The following is a 24,474-nucleotide window of genomic DNA, read 5'->3' on the forward strand; positions in this document are numbered from 1 at the left end:
CTTTTTTTTTTTTTTTAAATATACTTTATTGATTTTTTACAGAGAGGAAGGGAGAGGGATAGAGAGTTAGAAACATCGATGAGAGAGAAACATTGATCAGCTGCCTCCTGTACACCCCCTACTGGGGATGTGCCTGCAACCAAGGTACACGCCCTTAAGCAAAACCGAACCTGGGACCCTTCAGTCCACAGGCAGATGCTCTATCCACTGAGCCAAACCAGTTAGGGCCCCACCCTCCTATTTCCAAATACTTTAGTCATAAGCATTCTTGCTCAAAATACAACAACGTTGAAATTTTGAGAGCAATTTAAAAATTTCATTCACTGCACTGGTACGGTCACATCTACCCTTTATTCATACCTGCCCTAGCAATGAGAAAGTAGTCTGTCACTCTTAGAAACATCATGATGTCCACCTTTGTACTCCAATTCTCTTGAAGTTAGTGGGAAAAAAGTAAGAAAACAGACATGCCGAGAAACTAGCACATGTAAATGAAGATAAAAAATATGTCCTAGTAGACAAAGGAATGATTGGTAGTTGCAAATCAAATTAGGTGATCTAATTCTATTTTTGACTGCAAGTGCTTGGACAGATAGGTGTCCACTCTGATTATTCACAAGTTACCCTAATCCAGTGGTTCTCAACCTTCCTAATGCCGCGACCCTTTAATACAATTCCTCATGTTGTGGTGACCCCCAACCAATAAACTATTTTCGTTGGTACTTCATAACTGTAATTTTGCTACTGTTATGAATTGTAATGTAAATATCTGATATGCAGCCCTGATCGGTTTGGCTCAGTGGATAGAGCGTCAGCCTGGGGACTGAAGGGTCCCGGGTTCGATTCTGGTCAAGGGCACGTGCCTTGGTTGCGGGCGCATCCTCAGTGGGGGGTGTGCATGAGGCAGCTGATCGGTGTTTCTTCCTCATCGATGTTTCTGACTCTCTTTCCCTCCCCCTTCCTCTCTATAAAAAAATCAATAAAATATATTTTAAAAAATATCTGATATGCAGGATGTATTTTCATTGTTACAAATTGAACATAATTAAAGCATAGTGATTAATCACAAAAACAATATGGAATTATATATGTGTTTTCCGATGGTCTTAGGTGACCCCCTGTGAAAGGGTCGTTTGACCCCCAAAGGGGTCGTGACCCACAGGTTGAGCACCACTGCCCTAATCTTATAACTGCAATAATTAATTCTAAGTGAAGATATGATTGGGAGCTCTCAGTAGACTCCTTAACACTATACTTTCTCCATGAGTTTTCAGGCAATATAAAGTATATATCTCACCTAATAATAGACAAACATGTAAATTGACCATACCTTCGCTACACTAACCAGTCAATCAGGAGAGTATGCAAATTAACCCAACAAAGATGGTGGTTAATTTGCATATGTAGGCTCCAAGCGGCAGAGCGAAGCCTGATGGCCCCGGGGCCGGTGGAGAGAAGCCTGACGGCTCCAGGGCTGGCTCCAGCCGGAGCCTGGCCAGAGCGAAGGCCTGGGTCCCGGGTGCCAGAGGCAAACCGGTGCCAGCAGCCAAGGGAAGGGAAGGCCTGTTGCACGAATCTCTTCGTGCAACAGGCCTCTAGTGTGTGTGTGTGTGTGTGTGTGTGTGTGTGTGTGTATGTGTGTGCGCGCGCATATATATATATAATTATTTTTTTTAAATCTAACTCTAAGATGTACACTTGCTATTTTTAAGTTGTATAACACAATGTTCTGTTCAAGCCTTAACTACTTTTTCAGGTGTAAGTGTACCCTACCTATTTTTATGGATGCTACTAATTCTTTCTTAGGGGTAAGACATAAATGGCACTTAAAAAAAAAAAGGAGCTCTGCGGTGTGGCTCAGTGGTTGAGTACTGTAGACCCACGAACCAAGAAGTCATCGGTTCGATTCCCAGTTGGGGCACATGCCCGATTTGCAGGCTCAATTCCTAGCAGGGGCATGCAGGAAGCAGCTGATAGTTGTTTTTCTCTTCTCAATGTTTCCATCTCTCTATCCCTCTCCCTTCCCCTCTCTCTAAAATCAATAAAAACATATTTTAAACAACAAGAATATAGATGGAATCTCGAGATATTTGCAATTAAGAGGGCAACACTAAAATATCCAAGTTAATGGAGGTATTTCACCATGTTAAAAATAATATACATTGTAAATCTCCTGTCTCCTACTATATTCCATACTTATTTATTCTAGTTCTAGGATAAATGCCAGAAAAAAAAGTTTTGTTTTTTTTTAAAGGAAACAAGGAAGAAGATTAAGCATGATTTGAAAAAAATTTTCTCTTGCTGGTTAGGAAAGGGCTTCTGAGATGACAGAAGAAACTATATAAAACAAAATTTCAAAGGCTTCCCTCTGATTTTTAAGAGATGTGATGAAAAACATCTGATTGGAAGACTTAAAAATATATTTATTCTGCTACATTTTATTTTATACTTTGATAAAAATCTTACATATTGAGCAAGAATTCTGTATTAAATGAACCAGTGAATGAGGAATGTCAGTACCTGAAAACAGGCTAACTATTACAGGTATCAATATGCTTGGAATCACAGGACTGCTTCTTTTTATAAAGACTGATTCTTCCTATAAATTCTATAAATTGGATATAAGGAATAACAATTTAAGAAATTATAAATTGTTTCAGTTTATAAATTTACATTCTTTTTAAAAAATATATTTTATTGATTTCAGAGAGGAAGGAGAGGGAGAGAAATATCAATGATGAGAGGGAATCATTGATTGGTTGCCTCCTGCACTCCCCTCATTGGGGATTGAGCCTGCAACTTTGGCATGTGTCCTTGACTGAAAATGAAACTGGGACGCTTCAGTCTTGCAGGCCGACACTCTATCCACAGAGCCAAAATGGCTAGGGAACAAATTTACATTCTTAACTTTTCAATTATATTTGGGGTTTGGAATATAAGGTAATTTGGTTTCAGTAGTAAACACTACCCCTCCCTTTGAGATTAACCACTACCCCTATTTTCAAAATGCAGTTTGTTTGTGAGGTTAAGGAGCCATTTATAAAGAAACTGCCATGGACTCTGGAGTCAGAAAGACTTAGGTTTATGTCTAAGTTCTGCTTCTTAATAACTATATATTGACAAGTTATTTACATTCTCTGAACTTCAATTTCTTCATGTAAAAGTAGAAATATTATAAACAATCACAGAATGGTTGTAAAAGAATGATGTATAAAGGCAATTAAGAACAGCAATAGCTCTGCCCAGTGTGGTTCAGTGGTTAGAGTGTCACGGGGTCGATTCCCTGTCAAGGGCAAGTATTAGGTTGCAGGTTTGATCCCCTGGCCCGATCCGGGCACATTTGAGAGGCAACCAATATATGTCTCTCTCTCAAATTGTTTCCAGATCTCTCTCCCTCTCCCTTCTACTCTTTCTAAAAATCAATGGGGGAAAAAAAATCCTCTGGTGAGGATTAAAAAATACACACCAAGTAGTAATAAACAGCACTGACTTTGGAGTTAGACTGGTTGTGCTTGAGTCCAGGCTCTGATGCTTGCTATGTAACCTTAAACAAGTTTTTAAATCTCTCTGTGTCTCAGTTTCAGTTTCCTCAATTTTAAAGCAGAGGTAAAAGCAGAAAGCTAAGCTGCATTTTAAATGGAAAAGTTTAACAAGTAAGACACACATACATATACCATAAACCTTAACACCATTAAAAACTGAAGATGTTAGGGACACTTCTATAAGAAACACTTTCTATAAAAAAGTATTCAGGATTAAATAATGGTAGAATAAAAATGAAAATAAAATTCTGACAAAAGGAGAACCAAAAAGGGAATAGGAGAAAAGGAAGACTGGCACTCTGTTGGCAGCAAACAAATATAAAGGTTTTGTTGTTGTTATTACTGTTTTTTCTTAAGTTCTAGGAGAATCCAAGAATTCACTCTCTAACAATATTAGACTCAGATAAATTAGATAAATTCTGATCTTTCTCTTCTGTTGGCTCACTAAAGTCTGAGTCACATATAAAAGGTCTTGGATATCTATAAAGCCATATGACATGAAAGCATTTCTAAGTAGGTAATAAGCCTTGAATTAAGACATGTTAACAATTTCTGCCACAGCAGAATTATGGAAATAAGTATGCAATTCAAGTTTTAAATCCTTCCAAATCCCTATTATAACGAGAACAAGTAATTTACTGGAAAAAGATTAAAAGTACGAAGAAACACTCTCTTATTATCATGTCATTTTAAAACACATTTTGAACAAAACAAGATAATAAAATGTGCTGCCTCTTAAAAGGCTTAAACACAGACCTTTCCCAAAATATTTCCACTGCTTTTAGTATAGTTTGGAAGAGTACATGATCTTCTTGGTTTTTTCTTTAGTTCTTCTTGTTCTAGTATCTTTCTTTTTAAAAGTGCTTCAATGTGTGGCACCTGTAATTTATAAAGGAAAATTTACTACAAGGCCAATTACTCTTGTACCAGGCAGTCTATAATGAGAACAAAGAAAAATCAATAATTTGGACAACCCAATAACATAAAGTTACTAGTAAGCAGGCATTACTTTAAACCAGGGGTGGGGAACCTTTTTCTGCCAAGGGCCATTTATATATTTATAATATCATTCGAGGGCCATACAAAATTATCAGCTTAAAAATTAGCCTGCTATATTTGGTCAAACATTTAATTAACTCACCCTCACTGTCTTGGCAGGGTCAGACAAAGTGGTTTGTGGGCCATATAAGGGCCAGATGTCCACCCCTCCAACCCTTGCTTTAAAAGAATATGGTTATAGTAATGTAAAACTTTCATTCACCTCACTAATTTCTTATCTTAATTAAGAAATACACAACCTATAATAGAACTTCTCTTTGAAAGTGAGTTATATAGTACATAAAAGAACATAATTTTAAAATACTCTATTGTCTTGTGTTTATTTAATTTTCTTTGCCACTACATATATTGGTTATAACTTACGCAGTCTCTTCAATGCAGTTCTCAAGTTGGTGTATTATTAATTTTACTTATTGGTGTTATTACATTAGAGATACAAACTGCAGCCTGGCTGATGTGGCTCAATGGTTGAGCATCGACCTATGAACTAGGAGGTTATAATTCCCAGTCAGGGCACATGCCCAGGTTAGATCCCCAGTAGGGGGTGTCCAGGATGCAGCCGATAAAAGATTCTCTCTCATCACTGAGGTTTCTATCTCTCTTTCCCTTCCTCTCTGAAATCAATAAAATTTTAAAAAAGCGAAAAAACCCCAAATTTTTTTGAAATTTATTTGAAAAGAGAACTCTATCATTTTGCTAGCCCCTTTTTATTGTCTAGTAAGTGACTAGACTACAATCCACATGTGTCTTAGTTCCCAAATAGTGCCCATAAAATTCCTAATATGAATGGCCCCCCCAAAAAATGTAAACTAGAATTTAATAAAAAAAAAATTTCACATATACTTGGAAACTGTACCTGTTGTGTTGTAGGAATGTCAATATTATTTGTTTTTAGTTCATTTCGCAACTGGGCCTCTTTTGATTTTGCTACTTCAACTTGGCCTAAAATTCAAAAGAAACAAATAAAAAAACCCCTGCATCAATGTGTAATAAAATAAAAATATTTAAAAAAATATTTTCAGTCTCTTATTGTCTTCCTTATAATGAATGACCTAAAATAAAATCTAAAATTAAGATCCTGCTCTAATATACAAAAAAATTTAATTGGTTAAGATATTATACTAAAAACTCCAAATAACCTTGGATAATTTAGTTAATTTTTTTTTTTTTTTTTTTTTTTACATTTACTGGTTTATTATAAAGGATACAACCTAGGAACTGCCAAATGGAAGAATGGCACAGGGCAAGGGATGGGGGAGGGGAACAGAGCTGTCGTGCTCTTTCAGATGTGCCACCCTCCTAGCACCTCAAGTGTTCACCAACTTAAAGGCTCTTTGAACCTCATTGTTCAGGGGTCACCCATGAAATATACTCTCAAAGGACTTTCCTTATTTTTCCATAGATTTGAAAATGCATCTTTAGGGAGTGAACCTGAAAATTTTCACCCATTGGATTTATATAGCGACTACAGGCCCGGTGCACGAATTTGTGCACCAGTGGGGTCCCTCAGCCTGGCCTGCAGGACCAGGCCAAAACCAGCTCTCTGACATCCCCCAAGGGGTCCTGGATTACTGCTGGGGTCCAACCCCAGCAGGTCCAGGGGTCCCCAAAGGTGTGGATGGAGTCGGCGAAGAAGGAATGTCATGGAGGCAGCATTCAGTTCATCAGCGGCCTAGCCAGGATCTCTAGCCAAGTTCTTGTCAGGGTCTCCAGCGAAGTTCTGGTTAGGATCTCCAGCCAGGTTCTGTGTCCATGTTCTCTTGCTAGGTTCTCCAGCCAGGTTCTCCAGCCAGGTTCTGTAGCCAGATTCCCTCGCTAGGTTCTCCAGCCAGGTTCTGTCCAGGTTCTCCAGCCAGGTTCAGCAGCCAGGTTCTGTCCAGGTTCTCCAGCCAGGTTCAGTCACCAGGTTCCAGTCAGGTTCTCTTGCCATGTTCTATCCAGGTTCTGTAGCCAGGTTCTGTCTCTAGGTTCTTCAGCCAGGTTCTCTCGCTAGGTTCTGTCTCTAGGTTCTGTGGCCAGTTTCTGTCCAGGATCTTTTGCCATGTTCTCTCGCTAGGTTCTGTCTCTAGGTTCTGTTGCCAGTTTCTGTCCAGGATCTTTTGCCATGTTCTCTCCAGCGAAGTTCTTCTGTCTCTAGGTTCTGTGTAGGTTCTGTCTTATCTAATTTAGTTAATCTTAATCCATATGCTTATCTATATATATATAATACCCTAATATGCAAATAGACCGAACGGTGGAACCAAACAACCAGTCACTATGACATGCGCTGACCACCAGGGGGCGTCGGCAGCGGGCAGCAGAGCACAGAACATATAGCGGGCGTGGGCCATAGTGGGATGGTGGAGCAGGTGAGCAGGCATGCCAGACCAAGCCAGTCGCTGTCATCGGGGCAAGCCTCTGGTGGTTACTGAAAATTCTTTGCTCCCTCGCACTGGGGTCCCGCCTGGCGCTTGCACCCTCTGCCAGTGCCAGAGCTGCCGCTCACACCTGCTGCCAGTGCCCAGCCCTGGCCCCGATCACTCGGCATCGTCAGTGGGTGCCAGCAGTGGCTGCCAGTTCCAATCACCCCTCAGGACTTCTCCACCTCCTCCTGTTCCTGAGGGGCAATCAGGGCCAACAGCTGCCTCTCACACCTGTTGCCAGCGACAGCCCCACTTGCACCCACTGCCAGCGCTGGCCCTGCTCGCACCTGCAGCCGGTACCGGGTGCAGGTCCCGATTGCTCAGCACTGTCAGTGGGTGCCAGCAGCGCTGCTGGCCCTGATCACCTGATGGCTTCTCCATCGCCCCCTGCTCCTGAGGGGTGATCAGAGCAGCTCCCGCTGCTGGCGCTGGCCCCAATCTCTCCACGCTGTCAGCGGGTGAAAGCAGGCCCGGTACATCAGTGCATGGGAGCGGTGGTGGCGGGACTGCCGGCAGACGGTATCAGGGGGTGAGGCCATGGCAGGTGGGGCCAGGCAGGGGAGCGGAGGATGGGCTGAGACCTGCCCCTGTGCCCACCACAGCCTCACGGCCCACAGTTCCTTTCAAGGTGTATGAATTCATACACTGGGCCCTTAGTCTATATATATAAAAGCCTAAGTGACTGGACAACTGGCCAGTAGCTATGACGCGCACTGACCACCAGGGGGCAGATGCTCAATGCAGGAGCTGCCCCCTGGTGGTCAGTGCGCTCCCACAGCGGGAGCGCCACCAGATGACGGACTCAGCTGGAGAGCCTCTCCTGCAGACACTTCCCTTGCTCGCCTGAACAGTGGAGGCAGCAGGCACAGCGAGGCCGGGATGAGCGGAAGTGGCTTGATGCCCAGCCCAGGCTCCTCCCCAGCTGCCTGCCACTTCACGCACTACTTCGTGCTGTGCGGATCGATGCAGATAGCGGGCTGGAGCCCGAGAGCTGGCAGGTAAGGCTGGGCTACGGCAGCGCATAGGTTCACTGATCCCTGCAGGTCAGGCTGAGGGACCCTACTGGTGCACAAATCTGTGCACTGGGCCTCTAGTATATAATATACACATACATAATTGCATAAGGTTGTTGCAAGAAACAAATAAGGCTTTACTTAGTTCCTATTATCTTCTTAATACCCTTAACCTTAGATAGATAATACAAAAGTGAGTATACATTGATGGAGGCAGTACATATTTGTTGGTAAATGGGTCAAAATTTTAACTATATAATTACCATAGAGCCAAAAACCACAGTAAAAAAAATATGACAAATGGAAAGAGATGACAGAGCACAACTCATCAAATGCCTTAAAAGTATACAAACATTAAAATTTGCAGCAAACATTCCATGTATTGATTAAAAAATAAGTTGTACATTTCTATATCAATGTATGCTGCCCTATACACCTCCATAGTGTGAAATACTTAAGATATTTTAAGTAAAACACACAATTCCGTTACTCAAAATAAAAATCACATTACATATCCCACAGTGATACTGTCATCTAATATCATTGCCAGAAGCTGGAGCTGGATATAAACATTATTATTATGTCAAGGCCTTAAATTTCCACAGATTTATAATTCTTAAAAATCTTGAATTTTTGAAGGTAAACAGAATATAAATTCACTTGAAGAAATATTTCATCTTAAGTAGCTCAAATGAGGAATAGTGTAAACCATTATTACCACCTTTCTGCAGTGTTCTGCAGTTTACTTGTAGTTTAGGAAAGTAGACAGTGCTTAGCTCATGGTCTCAACCTTCTGCTTCATCACTCCCTAAAGCATATTTTTTATTACCTTTGAATACAAAATGACTTACACTTCATTTCATCAATAAGCTGTTTGCTGGTTTCAAATACAGTTCTATACATTTCAATAGATTGAGATAATTCATCCTTTTGTTTTGCAAATGCTAGCATTTGTTGCTGCTTCTTAACATCTAAAAAGAAATATTCAGATAATTTAATTCAATTAAAAACTGTGACTTTTAAATATTTCATAACATGACTAGATAATTAATAAGCACAACATTAATGGAAAGCAAATCAAGATGACAAAGTAACACAAACATAAGAGTTTAATCCTCTATTTTCCTAGAAACTTACCATTAGAAAACATAAATGGTAGACTATATGATTCTAATGTTCTTGATAAATCTGGTAGCTGAAGCTCAAATTTAATAAAATATTCAGTACTATCCTTTCCAGGACTATTTTCTGCCAGCACTAGACTCTGAGTAAATAAAAAAACAGTAACAAAAAAAAAAGTTAAAAAGATATTTGTCAACGTATAAACATTTTATTGTGCTGTTTCCCAGTAAGTGGTAAATTTTAACATTGACCCATCCTTAAGATTCATTAAACATTTTACATTTTGATATTGGTTTAAAAGCAAAATGATCTTATCAGTAAATGATTATGCAAAAACATATACAATGGAAAATTATAAGAAAAAGTATCTTTTCTTTTAGACCTTAGAAATATCTTCCTGATTCAAACCTTTTAAGTTGAAGCAGTGTAAAACAGTTGATGGTATGAAAGTTATAAAAACAGCCACAGAAAAAATGCCCAAAGCCCAAAGCTGAGTTTACGTTACAGCTGTTACCATGAAAGTAGACCCACCAGTCCCAGGTGACCGAACAAGAGGTCCTGAAAAAAGCTCTGAAGATTTATTTTTTATAAAAATTGTATTTTCTTCATTAATTCACACACACACACAAAACCTTTGGTATACTTTAGTTTAAGACAGCATACAACTAGTAAATATAAATATTTATATAATAAAGGATTTTTCCATAGTCTTACAGGAAACAGATGCTAGCTGTTTTGTGTTTTAGACTACAATAATATGAATCATGGAGAAGTAGAATTTTAAAAAATGTAAATCAATAGAACACTATAGAACAATCCACAAAATAAAATTACAAATTATAGTGAAAAATTCTTAGAATATAGAATACAAAACCATTTAACTGATCCCTAATCCCACTTAGTTTCTGAAAGATGTTTTCAGTGTATTTACGTGAATATAAACACAAATAAAAATAAAACACTACTTGCATTTACAAATAGCATATACTTTATACTTCAGCAATTTGCTTTCAGAATTTGATTTGTTGATCAATTCCAGTGAATGACTAGATACTAATTTTAAAATTTATGCATAGGACAGATATACTACACTATAATATTCTTTCACTGAATGAAGAACATCTAGTTTATTTTTTAAAATTAGCTATTATGTAGAACACAGCAAAGAAAATATTTTTTACTACTACTTTTTGTGTTCTTTAGAATAGGTAACAAGAAATATGACTCATTAAAACAGGTTAATAGGTAGTATCAAATTTCCTTTAAAAAAGGCAGTATCAATTTATCCTCTTGCCATTAGTGTTTAAACATATCTAGCTCCCCTGATGCTGGCCAACACACTATCAATCAAGTTTTTTTTTTTCTTTCTAAAAAGATGGATTAAAAGCAATTAGCCATTATTGCTTCAATCAGCATTTGGCATTGAGGTCATGTTTACTGGTCATTTATACTTTCTATTCCATTAATTCATATTCTTGGGTCACTTGTTTGTCCACTAGATTGTCTTTTTTCTTTGATTTGCAGGAATTGTTTTTAAGGAGGTTTAAAAAATATGTTTAATATATTAATCTTGCCTTATATGTAGAAATACTGTTATACATATATATAGTAATACACACACAGCCATATATATGTAGCACTATTTCTACCCAACTTATCTTTACAACTTTATTAAACAACCACATAATGAATCTCTATATGGCACCATTCAGTATCAATAATTACCAACATATTACCATTGTTCTTTTATTTCTAAGATATGTTTATGGTATATAAAGTTTTAACTCTCTATATAGTTAAAAAAACAAAACCTCTCCTTCATGTCTTGTTTAAGGACAATTTCCTATTTCAAAGTTTTAGTTTAATATCTGATGTACAGCTTTTCAAAAAAAGAGCATATACAGAATAACAGAAATGAAGAGAACTGAAGAGTCCCAAACTGAATCCACGTACAAACGCAAATTTAGAATATGATAGACAAATGCATAGCAGAATGAAACTTAGACACCTCTTTCAGAAATTTCCAGATCAAGTAGGCAAATAATATAGAGACTTTGAATAACAGGTTAACAACCTTAAAAAATTATATATTCAGATTATAACTTTAAAGAAAGCAATACAGGTTCTTTACAAACAAATGTGTAACATTAACAAATACTGGTTGTACAATGGGTCAGTGTTTCCTACGTGTCCCTAGTGATAACAATCACTTGCTTATTACAAATCAAATTACAGAGCCCTGCCCCAGACCTACTATATCAATAAATGGGTCAGAAGCCAAGCAGGAATTGAGTTTTCTGCTTATTTAGTGTGATATTAAGAACCTCTAGTGGAAATTCATATGTGTAACATGAAGCTTAGATTCTGTATATAATTGTAGGGGAATAGCTTATGTCATCATCCCAACCTCAGAAACCTGTACAGTGGGGTTAGTGATTTTAAAAGCCTACAGGGGGGCCAAGGAAATAGGACATATGTAAATAGGAAATAAGTAAAGTGGACTAGCTGTATTCTTCTAAAACAAACCTACTTTGAAGTTCAACGTATCTCGCCCCTTTGTTTTTCAACATGTGGCTTTCATTACCTCATTTTTGTGAGGGTACAAGAAAATTTCACTTTACTCTCCACTGAAATAAAAATAAAAGAACAAGTGTAAATATAAGTATCAGCTAACACTTGCTCTCAATGTCAAGAAATGAAAAGAAGTGGCATAAATAGAACTGAATGGAAAGTCCTGCTGCCTTAAGAGAATCTTGGCTCAGTATTGCTGTGTTTGTAGAATTCTCCAAATAAATCAGAAATGCTTATCTTTATGTAAAAATTCCAGATCTTTAAATGTTGGAAACTAGGTCCTTCATTGACAAATCAACTGACATGTCTACTGTAGGTGAGATGCAAGCTAGCAGACTCCCTGATTATAAGCCTAATGTTATTAAAACAGGATGATATGTTGTACACCTGATATATCATATGCTAAGTATAATTTTTAAAAAAGTGGTATTAGCATTGGTCTACATATAAAAATAAACACTGACAAAAAGGTTGACACTTCAAATTTACTGGTACAGGAAGAATTATTAAATAAATGATACCAAGAAATTTAGTTGATGAATTTGAAAAAGAGGATAAAAATAAAATTCAGACAAAAAATTAAGTGCATAAGAATACTACAGCTAGCACTGCAAATATAATCTTCCCTCCTGCACCAATATAAACAAAGCCCCCAATAAAAGACAAACTCAGGAAAAGTATTTATATACAAAAGAGCATTAATATCTTTAATATAAAATTAAGAAAATGATGAACATTCCAAAGAAAAAGAGTTGAGGAACAATCCTACAAAGATCACAAATATGAAAAATGTTCAACCTTACTAGTAACAAAGAAAATTTACATATTTTTTAAATAGAGGAAACTTGGTTAGAATTTTAAAAACTTCATATTCAGGGTTGGTAATATTATAAGGATGTACACATACTTCTGGTGGGAATATAAACTGAGGAGCAATAGGCAATAACTACCAAAAGGCCTAGTCTCTAACCTTCTACCAATTTTTTATGGAGATAATCAGATATATGTAAAAAAGGATATACATAGAAGCTGATGGAAGCACTGCTGATAAAACAAGCTTTAGAAAGAAACTAAATTTTCACTTAGGATTGATCAAATAAGTGATCATCAATACAATAATCTAGGTTTATACTTATTGATAAAGAAATATACCAAAGATGTGTTAAAGTAGAAAACACTTTTATAAAAGCAATGTTCTATAATTTCACATACACACTACCCCAAGTATATAAATCATATACACACAGAGTATCCATACAATGTTAGTGTATATATGAAAACTCTGGAGGTTATACACTAAATTGTTAATCATCATCTCCAGAGGGTGATAATATAATGATTATTATTGAGTTTTTGCACTGTGTATTTTCTGTAACTAAAATTACTTCCCTTTTGGGAGAAAAAATACAAAGAGAAGTTGATTTATTAAATTTTTCTAAGATATGTATACATTTTACCCGAGCTATGTTTCATTGTTTCTATCCACAGAATGATAGCTTTTCAATGAAACATAAATATATTATCACTGAGGCTAAAAATACAGAAATCTCAACTACCAAAAGACGTAAAAATTACCGTGATGTTAGCGGAACCTTTTACAAAAGGGAATTCAAGTGTTCTAACTTTCCCGATAAAGAGTGGTGTATCAGTATCTTCCTCATTAGAACCTTTGATGGTAGCTATAACAGTGCCAACCAAATCAAGTCCAGTCTGATTGTTGAAGTCATCCTTAAAGTAAATAATGGAAAATAACTAATTAGAAGAACTGGTAAGAAAACTAAACCCAGTGAAGGACATGTGCAAATAAAAATGAAAAATATTAAATTATCCTGATTCTTTACTCTAAGCACAGAATTCAATTCTCAGATTAAGTGATCCATGGGCAGAAAATAATCCCAGAAACCAAGAAAAACCAGCAGTTTCCAACTAATACAATGGCTCCTAACTTTCTTTTTTAAGAGCTCCCATTTTAAAATGTCATCTTGTTATGTACTTTTAACATCTATTGATCTGGGGCAGAGACGTTAAGAACAACTTACTTGTCTAAAATATGAAAATAAACTGAAAAGAAATTAAGTACCTTATCTGCAAAATTTTCCATAAAGGTGAGGTCCCACCACTGTATTTTACTTGTTTTTGTTAATATTCACGGCAATTCTATTGCTGCTTAGTCTTCAGGTAATCAAAAGCTCTGAGGAGGAGCTCACTATGATCAGTTATCAGAGCAGCTCTCTTAAAAATAATTAATTACCTCCTCTGTCCCCTCAATGAAATGTATACTGTGGAATCAATTTACTCGACGCGTATTTAATAAATATATGAAATAGGAGATATAAAGGGAATATATTGAGAGGTAGGCAGGTTTTTGCATTTTTGAGTCAGTTCTACTTAGTATATCTGGATATATTTTATGTATTATGTATGCATTCTCTATTTGTACTCAGAGATGTTTGTATTCATTTATCTAAACAAATTTTCCTTATAACCTAAAACTGAATGATCAAAATCTGATTCTATAATAACTATTTTACACACTAAAAATTAGAAAGAATTCTTGCTACCCAATGCAATTTTGGAAGTAAATAAACATTACCGTGATAATAAGATGTAAATCTTTGACCAGGGTCCTATTGGCAACTGAGTGAACATTTGAAACAGCTGGTGTGGCTGGCTGAATTTTAGGTACTAACTTCATAGGTTGATTAGGTTGAACATCAATTATAATCTTTCAAAACAAAAGAAGAATTTCAATTAACAATATATATTAATAGCTGAGAATTTAAGAGTAAGAGAAGAAATGATGGCATATACTAAATGAAATGTTACTTTTAAACATGTACTGTCATTAATCTCTCAAAATGATTTAAATTAACTTTTAAAAACTGAGGATAAAAATGTGTATCAAAGTAATTTTTCAATGTAACTATTTAAGAATAAATTTATAGCCAAAACCGGTTTGGCTCAGTGGATAGAGCGTCGGCCTGCGGACTGAAAGGTCCCAGGTTCGATTCCGGTCGAGGGCATGTACCTGGGTTGCGGGCATATCCCCAGTAGGAGATGTGCAGGAGGCGGCTGATCGATGTTTCTCTCTCATCGATGTTTCTAACTCTCTATCTCTCTCCCTTCCTCTCTGTAAAAAATCAATAAAATATATTTTAAAAAAAAAAAAGAATAAATTTATAGACATGTAAAAATACAGGTCGTTTTTAAAAATTTGATACACTACCATTTATTGAATGAAGATGACATATGTTAAAACTACCTTAAACCTCATTATCTATAACTAGAGGCCCAGTGCACAGATTTGTGCACCGGTGCGGTCTGTTGGCCTGGCCTGTGCTCTCTTGCAATTTGGGACCCCTCAGTGGATGCCAAACTGCCGGTTTTGGCCTGATCCCTGCAGGCCAGGTGGAGGTGCCCCACCAGTGCACAAATCCGTGCACCAGGCCAGTTTCAGCCCAATGCCCACAGGCCAGGCTGAGGGATCCCACCAGTATGCATATAAGATCTTTGGTTAATCTCTTCCTACCTCCCCCACTTTCCCTTTGAGATTCATTTGTCTGTTCCATGTTTCCATGACTGTGCATTGAGCATCTGCCCCCTGGTGGTCAGTGCACGTCACAGCTACCGGTCCAATGATCAAACGGTAGATAGGTCGAATGGTCACTTAGGTTTTTATATATATAGATTCTAGCATGTGAAAAGTTATTAATTGAAAAATTTTCACATATGATCGATAGCAGCAACCTTACCATGATATACACTAAAATGATTATTAACTGAGTCTTTGATATATAAAGAGATGGAAAAAGTAACTTCAGCAGCAGATCCTATTAATTAATATCATTTAAATGCATTCTATTCTAATATTCCTGAAAATGGCATTATTTATATTTTGCATCCAATAATTAATTCACTTTAAAACAAAACATTTCTTTCTTAAATTAAGCAAGAAAATGTAAAGCTAACTACGGTATAAAAAGAGAGTAAGCAAACCTGTTCACTGTTAAGAATAAGTGCTTTATCCATCATAAAACCAAACTGGATACAATATGTTCCCACTTTATGAGGAATTGCTTTATCCCTAAATTAGAAAGAAAGAGATAAAATTATTCACAACTTTTAAATAATGGGGAATTCACAACATCAACATTTCTGTTCCTTCCTCAAAAAGAAAATGCATAAAAAGAGAATTACTTCTACATTAGTCTACATCAGCAAATATTTCCTGCAATATTAGCTTTAATTCCAGATCCCTCTTTCCCTGGACATTCTTTCCATAAAACATCTAGAAACCAGGCTCTGAGTGTGGCAAAGTTGAAAAAATAGGAATATAAAGTCCATAAAATAATTAACATAAAAAGTGCTGAATTATATGTGAAGAGAATTTTGCTTCAATTCTACATAATAAATTTCTAACTCTAAGTTTTATATTTCAAAATTACAGGCTATCCTGCTGATCTGTGTATGTTGCTTTTATATTTTATATTTTAAACTGGGGGGGGGGGAGGGAGAATCCCTCAGCCCGACCTGTACCCTCTTGCAGACCAGAGGGGATGGCCGATGTGGGGAGCGGGCCTAAGCTGCAGTCTGGCCTCCCTCTGCGGGAGGCAACCCGCAGGCCGATCAGGGGATGGCACCAGCCGGGTAGTGGTGGGCCCCACCCCCCATCGCTCCGCTGCCACCGCCCTACTCCTCCCCCCCAGATCACCGTCCCCTCCCTCTGTCCGCTGGCATCTGCCTTGGCTGACCTGGTGCCGCCCACTCCAGCCCTGAGCCCCCCCCCCACCCCGCTGACCGGTCATTCCGCCATTCAGTCAATTTGTATATTAGGCTTTTATTATATAGGATACTTAACTTTACAAGGCATTTACTGTGATTTAATTATCAATAAAGAATTTAGTGTCTACTACGAGGTACACTTCCTAGCCTGTTTTGATCACACTTAATTACAATGAAAATATAAGTGACATTCTATGGTATACTTTGCCTGGAATGTACAATATGGGTTATGATCTCTACAATAATGTTTGCATGCCATTTATAATCTAAAAATACTGGCATAATGTAGCAAAGAATACAAAGACTTTGAATATGTATATGAATTGAAATCCCAGCACTATAACATATATGTAACCTTGGAGAAAATTATTTAATCTTTCTCTAAGATGACTTAAGAGAGAAATACCTAATAAAGTTACAGTAAGAATAAAACAGAATACTGCTTTCAAATGGCAGATCTACCCTTCCTGATGAAGATAACTATATTTAAAGACATTTGCTTTAAAATGTTTGAGAGATAACAAGTAAAACGTGAAAAATAACTCAACAGGATGAAAAAATAGCATGGAAATCCTAAGCGGTGAGTTTCATATTTAAGGCTGCTTTACTCTTGGGAGCAGTGGACCTAAGAAACAGGTGGACCTAAAGCAGATAAGCTCCCAATGGAAAAGCAACTCAGCTTTGAATCATCTCAACCTCTGAAACTGTACTGAAATGGTAATAGACTGCTAGTGGCCCAAACAATGAACAGAAGCAAATGTAAACCCTACCTGGAGAAAGATACCATCTGAGACTTCAAATTATTTCTATAAATATTCATAAATAAAATGTATTATAAAAACAAAACACAAACCACAGAAAAGAAACAACCAGATACATGAATAGGCCAAAAAACTAGAATGGGAACCAACAGAAACAAATAAAAGAAATCCAGAGACACTCCAGACAGGCTTTGGTTACTACTCAGGGTCAAAAACACATACAAAAGATTGAGAATCCCAATAGAGAACTAAACATGAAAATACCAAACAGAAACTGATAATTCAAAGATGGATTAAATAGAAAATTAGATACCACTGAATAGAGATTAGTTAACTGAAGGTAGTTCAGAATAAAATATTGAGAATGAAGAGAAACAAAAGAATGGCAAAGAGGGTAAGAAACAGAGAATACCCGGAGAAAGACTAATGTGAATGTAATTAAGAATTGCCAGAAGAAGAGGAAAAGGGAGGCAGATGCATATATGATGAAATAATAGTTTACAATTTTTCAAAATTGAACCAAGACCACAAAATGAAAGCCCATGAAAACTAAGCAGGACAAATAAAAAGAAATCTACACACAGGCATTGTTACAGTAAAACTTCTGAAAACAAAACTCAAAACCAAAGAACAGGAGGAAATGATTACTTTTTAAGATAACAACAATAAGACTGTCAGGTAACTTCTCAATAGAAATAATGGGGTAGTGAATGATGGCAAGAATGAAACTGCCAACCTAAAATACCATATACAGGAAAAATATCCTTCAAATATGAGAGTGGAAAAAATATTTTTTAGGCAAAAATGAGATAACTCATCCCAACAAAAGTACACTAGAAGCAAATAGTAAAGGAAGTTCCCCAGATAGAAAATGATCTCAGATGGAAGCCGAGTTGAAGGTTAACAGAAAGGATAAATAAATTAGTCAATAGAATTGACCACTGACTATATAAAATAATGCCTTGATAGGTTTAACATACACAACAACAAAAGCATGTATGTAAATGGGAGAGGGAAAATGGAGTTTAAGCTTCTAAGTTTCATGCACTGTCGCCCTGGCCAGTGTAGCTCAGTTGGTTGGAGCACTGTCCCATACACCAAAAGGTGGCAGGGCACATACCATGGTTGTGGTTTGATCCCTGGTTTCGATGCTTGCAGGAGGCAACCGATTGATGTTTCTCTCTCACATCAATGTTTTTCTCTCTCCCTTCCTCTTTCTCTTAAAACAAACAAAAAAGATTCATGCATTGTCTAAGAAGTTATAAAATGGAAATTGTCATTACCCATTGGTATGTCAAATATGCATGTTGTAATCTAAAACAAAAAACCCAAAAAAACTTAGAGAATACTAAGAATGTATAACTACCAACTTAATAAGGAGTAGAAAATAACAAAAACACCTAAAAAAGAAAAAAAAAATAGTAGGATCAATAATAAACAGTAAGATCACAGATTCAAAAGCATGTGTTTTGATAATTACATGTAATCTCTAAACTTTTCAGTTTAAAGACATTATTTTAAAAAACAACCATACTGTCAGACTCTTAAAATAGAGATACAAAAGTAATGAAAAAAAGATATTTTATGCAAACACTATCACGATTCCTAAGATGGCTTTGCATGTCAATCATAAAGAAAGTTGCTGTACTATTACCAAAGTAGATCTCAAGACAAAAACATTACTAGAGTGAAAAGACAAATACTTTGTAATAGCTGATTCAATATGCCAGGAATATATAATCTAAGTCTCTATGTAAATAAGATAGCCTTAAAATATATAAGCAATCAATGATAGAATAGAACTGAGAGGGAAAACAGAGGAACCCACACTCATACTTACTGCTAGAAAACACAGACAAAAAAATTATAGCAAATTTTGAACTAATTAATATAAAAACCATTGTGCTTCAAATGCAGTATACATTATTTTGTAGCACACATGGAATATTTACAAAAGTGACACATATTACAAAAACAACTGTCAATCAATTTCAAAGAATTGAAATTATATGGGGTCGGTTCTCTGACCAAAGTGGAATTAAACTAGAAATCAGTAACAAAACAAAAAAAATAAGAAAATTCCACATTTAAAAATTAAACACTATATTTCTGAATAAACTTGGATAGAAGATGAAATCACAATGAAAATTAGAAAATATCTTGATCAAATAAGTAATAAAAACACAATATAAAAAGATTTGTGATTGTTCCTAAAATTATTCATATATATACATAAATACTAGTATGACACTATTCAACAAGACCTTCCCACAGAATAAATCAAGAATTAGGGACCACTTCTTCCAGTTATTTTTGTGAGGCATACATGACCTAGACATCAAACTTGAAAAAGAATATGTATGAAAGAAAATGCATTAATGTAAATAGAAAAATCCCAAACAAAATATTAGCAAAACAAATCCACAAATACCTAAAAGTGATAATACATTATGATAAAATTAAGTGTATCCCAGCAGACAGTAACATGAAGCTCCATGGGGAAATCAAGATCTCAATAAAGGTAAATACAGAAACAATTATAAATGTTAGCATTATTTTAACAATGGTTTGTAACTGCATTTTTTGGTTTCTACATGACTTAAGGACTAATACATTTAAAGAAACAAGATAATTATCTCATTTTCTATACTATCTTTTAGTGATATAATGCTTTTTACTTTGTGCCACTATCCTTTTTTAAAAAATCTAAAAAAACCCATTTATCATTAAAAATAGATAAACAAAACCTTAGACATAGCCTACTCAGAATTATTTTTCAGATTTCAAAATAGAGGTCCAGAATGCAGAAGCAACACCTCAAAATAATATGTACTTTAACAGTAAAAAACTAGTCCAGCCTTTTTTTTAACTTTTAAGATCGTAACTTTAAGATTATAGAAATCTCCTATAGAGTAAGATATTATAAAGTAGTCTGACAATATAGTGTGATTCTTCTTCTGATGGCTTTGATAATTCTGAAAACATATATACATACAAATATCACAACAATCTTTCAACAAGCCATTTTACAAAGCTTACAAACAGTTAAAACACATATTCTCAAAAAACTTATTGGCAAAAAATAAGAGAGTATTAATTTTTATTCAATCACAAATTTTTTTTCTCTAGTTGGGCAGGCAAAGGCTGATTAACTATGTAACAAAGTATGCATAAAAATATGAAATGACTTGAAAAATACCTGAAGTAGAAGCAGCCATCTTCCTTGTCATTACCTTTTATTTTATTACAACTAAATGTTTCTGCCTAGAAAGAGAAGAGAGAAGAGGACAGGGGAGAGAGAAATCACAAACATTTAACATAGTATACTTACGATGAAAAGTTACTAGTATATCACCTTTACTAAATGTGAATGCAAATCACATCTGAATTTATAAATACACAGGCACATACCTATATGTATATATCTTTACAATGTATTTAAGACACAATATGAGATTAGCCACAATGGAAAGACATTATTAAAGGGCACATAGATCTCTTTGTTGGTGATACAGTTTAAGGTAATAGCTGCTTGATGGGAATGATGCTGTCAATTAAGGAAGTTAATTTCCTAAACAGATAATTAAAATGAATCATAAACCATGAAAGGCATTGTTAAATTGGGACCTGCCAGAAGCCGGTCCATCCTTGCTGCTTGACACAGTCTCTGCAGGGAAGAAACATCTGCACAGCATATGTTTCAAGGAACCTGGAGTATATGGCATACTATTCTTAATATGTTTGCTCCCCTTCTTAGCGTTATGTGTTTTAACCAAGGTCACCTCTCCGAGAAAGGTTGTTTCCCCAGGTGGGGATTTTCCCCTCGAGTTAGGGATTAACAGGACTAAGGAAGGGAATAAAACCCCTTAACTAAGTGCCAGGCAGGTAATTAATCACTTTACGAACAATCACTTAGGATAATCTCCTTCAGTTACTTCCTTGTAGTTTAACAGAACAATAGAGTAGTGACTTTGGAATGGAGATAACAAACGCCCTAACCTTTGGAATAGAATGGATAGGATTAAAATCAACTGGTATAAATACAGATGTAACAGGACAATAAAGACTGAACCTGGCTAGAGACCCCACTGGCTATGCTGATCAACTGAACGCTGCCTCCATGTGCTTCATTCTTCCCCGACTCCATCCACACCTTTGGGAATCCCTGGACCTGCTGAGGCTGGACCCCAACAGGGACCTTCTGATATAGTATAAGGTATGGTAGCCAACAGCCACATCTGTTTACTGAGCACTTGAAATATGGTGGTGCAAATTGAGATGTGGTGTAAGCATAAAATACAAACCAAATTCAAAGACTTGGTAAGATAATTTTCGATATAGTAGGTTAAAACTACATTAACCTTAATCTTACTATTTCTTTTTACACTTTAATGTTGCTACTAGAAATAGGAAATATCATGTGACATATTTTCATTGGACTATGTTGCTTTAAATCCTCAAACTGTTCTTACCACTCTATCCCCCTTCTCTAACAAGTAAGTCTATCAATCATATTTCTCTACTATTTCATTTTCTATACTATCTTAGTGATATTATGCTTTTTACTTTGTGCCACGGTCCTTTAGACAAGATAATTTTATTGTGTAAAGTATCTGAAAGTTTTAGAACTATCACAATACAGGCTGTCCTTTTTCAGTAGCATCAACACAATTTTGAAATATTCTGATATATTTTTAAATCCGAAGTGATGGAGTGGGTTAATTTCTAGCTTCCCAGTATATACATATTGCATTTTTACTTAAATTACATTTAATTTTAAGATAAATGTAAGAACTATTTATAACTTCTAAAATGCTTTCCATGACTCACATTTGCTGGTGGTCGGTTCCCATTGTTAGAGTGCTTCCACATTTTCATGGTAATACGTGCTGGATTAATATTTTTAATGATGCTATCATCTTCAGAAATAACAGTAATCATAAAATCTGTCATGAGGAACATTAAAAAATTTGTTTTCTTTCTAGTTCAACTAATGAATTTGGCTAATTGCATAGCAGGTCCTCAAATAACATTGTTTGGTTTAAACGTTGTTTATTATAATGATGTCACAGGAACTTAACTCTGGTTTATATAAATTAGCCTATAGTAAAATTGGTTTTGTTATATGTCGTTTCACTTAAAGTCACAGAACCTATCAACGATGTTAAGTGAAGACTTACTGTACAGGCATACCTCAAGATATTGTAGGTTTGGTTCTAGACCTCTATAATGAAGCAAGTTACCATACATGTTTTTTGCTTTCCCAATGAATATAAGTTATGTTTGCACTATACTGTAGTTTGAATATGCAATAGCATTACGTCTAAAAAAACAACGTACATACTTTTAATTAGCCTGTTGGAAAAATGGTGGCTACAGACTTGCTCAACACAAGGTTGCCAAAACCTTCAATTTGTAAAAAAGCAGTATCGCAGAGACTCAATAAAATAAGGTATGCCTATATGTCAAAGCATACAAATTGTTAATAAAATTCTGATGAAGAAAATAACACTATTCTTTAATCAGCATTCTCTAACAATCCTATCTAATAAAGAGGGAATATGGTAATTGACCCTCACACTGTCGAAAAGATGGAGGTGCCCACAGCCAATAAGGAGGGAATATGCTAATTGACTTCCCCACCCGCAAAGATGGCAGCGCCCACAGCCAATAAAGAGGGAATATGCTAATTGCCATGCCCTCAAAGATGATGGTGCCCACAGCCAATGAGGGAATATGATAATTGACTGCCACGCCCTCAAAGATGGCTGGCAGGGGAGGGCAGTTGTGGGCAATCAGGCCAGCAGGGGAGGGCAGTTAGGGACAAGCAGGCCAGCAGGGGAGGGTAGTTAGGGACTAGTGGGCCGGCAGGGGAGGGCAGTTGGGGGCAATCAGGCCGGCAGGGGAGCAGTTAGGCGTCAATCAGGCTGGCAGGGGAGTGTAAGGGGGTGATCAGGCTGGCAGGCAGAAGCAGTTAGGGGCAATCAGGCAGGCAGGCGAGCGGTTGGGAGCAAGCAGTCCTGGATTGTGAGAGGGATGTCCGACTGCCGGTTTAGGCCCTGTGGGATCAGGCCTAAACCGGCAGTCGGACATCCCCCAAGGGGTCCCAGATTGGAGAGGGTGCAGGCTGGGTTGAGGGACAACCTCCCCCTCCACCACCACCCAGTGCACGAATTTCGTGCACCGGGCCTCTAGTTTGTCTATAAAACTTAATCATGACAGACAACTCTGGTGCTAAGTCTTTCCCAGAAATCTACACATACATCTTTGTTATTAATAGTCCCTTGTCTTATTTTCATAGTCTGCCGTGGTGTAAGTTCTATCATGCAAGACCAAAAAGGTTAGACTGTGGATATTCAGCAACCTAGAAATTTGGGCAGCTGGTCATAAAATCATATGCTTTGTGTATTCCAAGAATACAATGTTTACTTTCTTTTATGATTTTTAATAGCATACATCAGCTAAATTATTACACATAATATTCCCCTTATGTTTATCATCTGTACCAGCCATTTGACATATGTTCCTTTTTTAATCACAGAAAATAGGTCTTATCTCCCCAAACATTTAAAACACTTGAGTATAAAGACAATGTATATATGTAACGTAAGTAGTTACAAGAAGCAGACCAAAAAATTTACATTAAAAAATTAACAATTTTTAATAATTATATTTATGTACAGGAACTCATCCCTTCAAGAAAACAAGTCTTCAAGAAAATTACCTGTATGAAGCAAATACTATTTCCTATTGATTTGGTACCTGCTAGATTACAATGAAATTATTTGCTTACTTGACTGTCTCCTACATTAGACTAAACTCATTGAAAACTGTCATATTCATTATTGGAACTAAGAGCCAAGTATAGTGCCTAGACACAGGAGGTATTTAGTAATGTTTGTTGTTCTGAAGTATCTTTAATCATAAATTCTGATGTGATGTATTTCCTTCCAAATTAAGTTAAACAATCTGGTTTTATTTTGTTAATACTGCAATACATTTAGTAGAGCCCTGACAGTTCTTGCCATTTAGCTGTTTATATTTCTTTTGCAAACTGAATTACCTGAGGCTATCAGTTTATGTATGAACTTTCAGTTTGTTATGTACCATTAAAATAATGCAGGATACAGAGGTGACAAAAGACATATAGCTAAGTCAAATGTATTTTCTGTGTCATTTAAAAGGCTATTACATACTTGCTTTCTTTATCATGCTAAGTACC

At 36.3% G+C, this 24,474-nt stretch overlaps 1 protein-coding gene across 11 annotated transcripts in view; it reads right to left on the minus strand.

The window, feature by feature from the left end:
• The window catches only part of SMCHD1 (structural maintenance of chromosomes flexible hinge domain containing 1), a 152,830-nt gene that overhangs the window by 25,942 nt on the left and 102,414 nt on the right, over nt 1-24,474 (minus strand). For 7 of the 11 annotated variants that reach the window (XR_004970095.1, XR_004970094.1, XM_036323404.1 and 4 more), the window contains 9 exons: nt 22,083-22,198; nt 20,452-20,516; nt 15,706-15,793; nt 14,303-14,434; nt 13,285-13,437; nt 9,154-9,280; nt 8,868-8,987; nt 5,458-5,543; nt 4,299-4,421 (listed from right to left, as the gene is read on the minus strand). Coding sequence is in view for 8 of the 11 variants with exons in the window: in XM_036323404.1 (XP_036179297.1) it covers nt 4,299-4,421; nt 5,458-5,543; nt 8,868-8,987; nt 9,154-9,280; nt 13,285-13,437; nt 14,303-14,434; nt 15,706-15,793; nt 20,452-20,516; nt 22,083-22,198 (1,010 nt within the window). In the remaining 3 variants the exon portion in view is untranslated. Of the gene's footprint in view, nt 1-4,298; nt 4,422-5,457; nt 5,544-8,845; nt 8,988-9,153; nt 9,281-13,284; nt 13,438-14,302; nt 14,435-15,705; nt 15,794-20,451; nt 20,517-22,082; nt 22,199-24,474 lie in introns of those variants that run through there. The other 4 variants (XR_004970096.1, XM_036323403.1, XM_036323407.1 and 1 more) reach the window with 4 other exon arrangements.

Source organism: Myotis myotis, unplaced genomic scaffold (assembly GCF_014108235.1).
Source record: "Myotis myotis isolate mMyoMyo1 unplaced genomic scaffold, mMyoMyo1.p scaffold_m19_p_9, whole genome shotgun sequence".
Lineage (NCBI taxonomy): Eukaryota > Metazoa > Chordata > Mammalia > Chiroptera > Vespertilionidae > Myotis > Myotis myotis.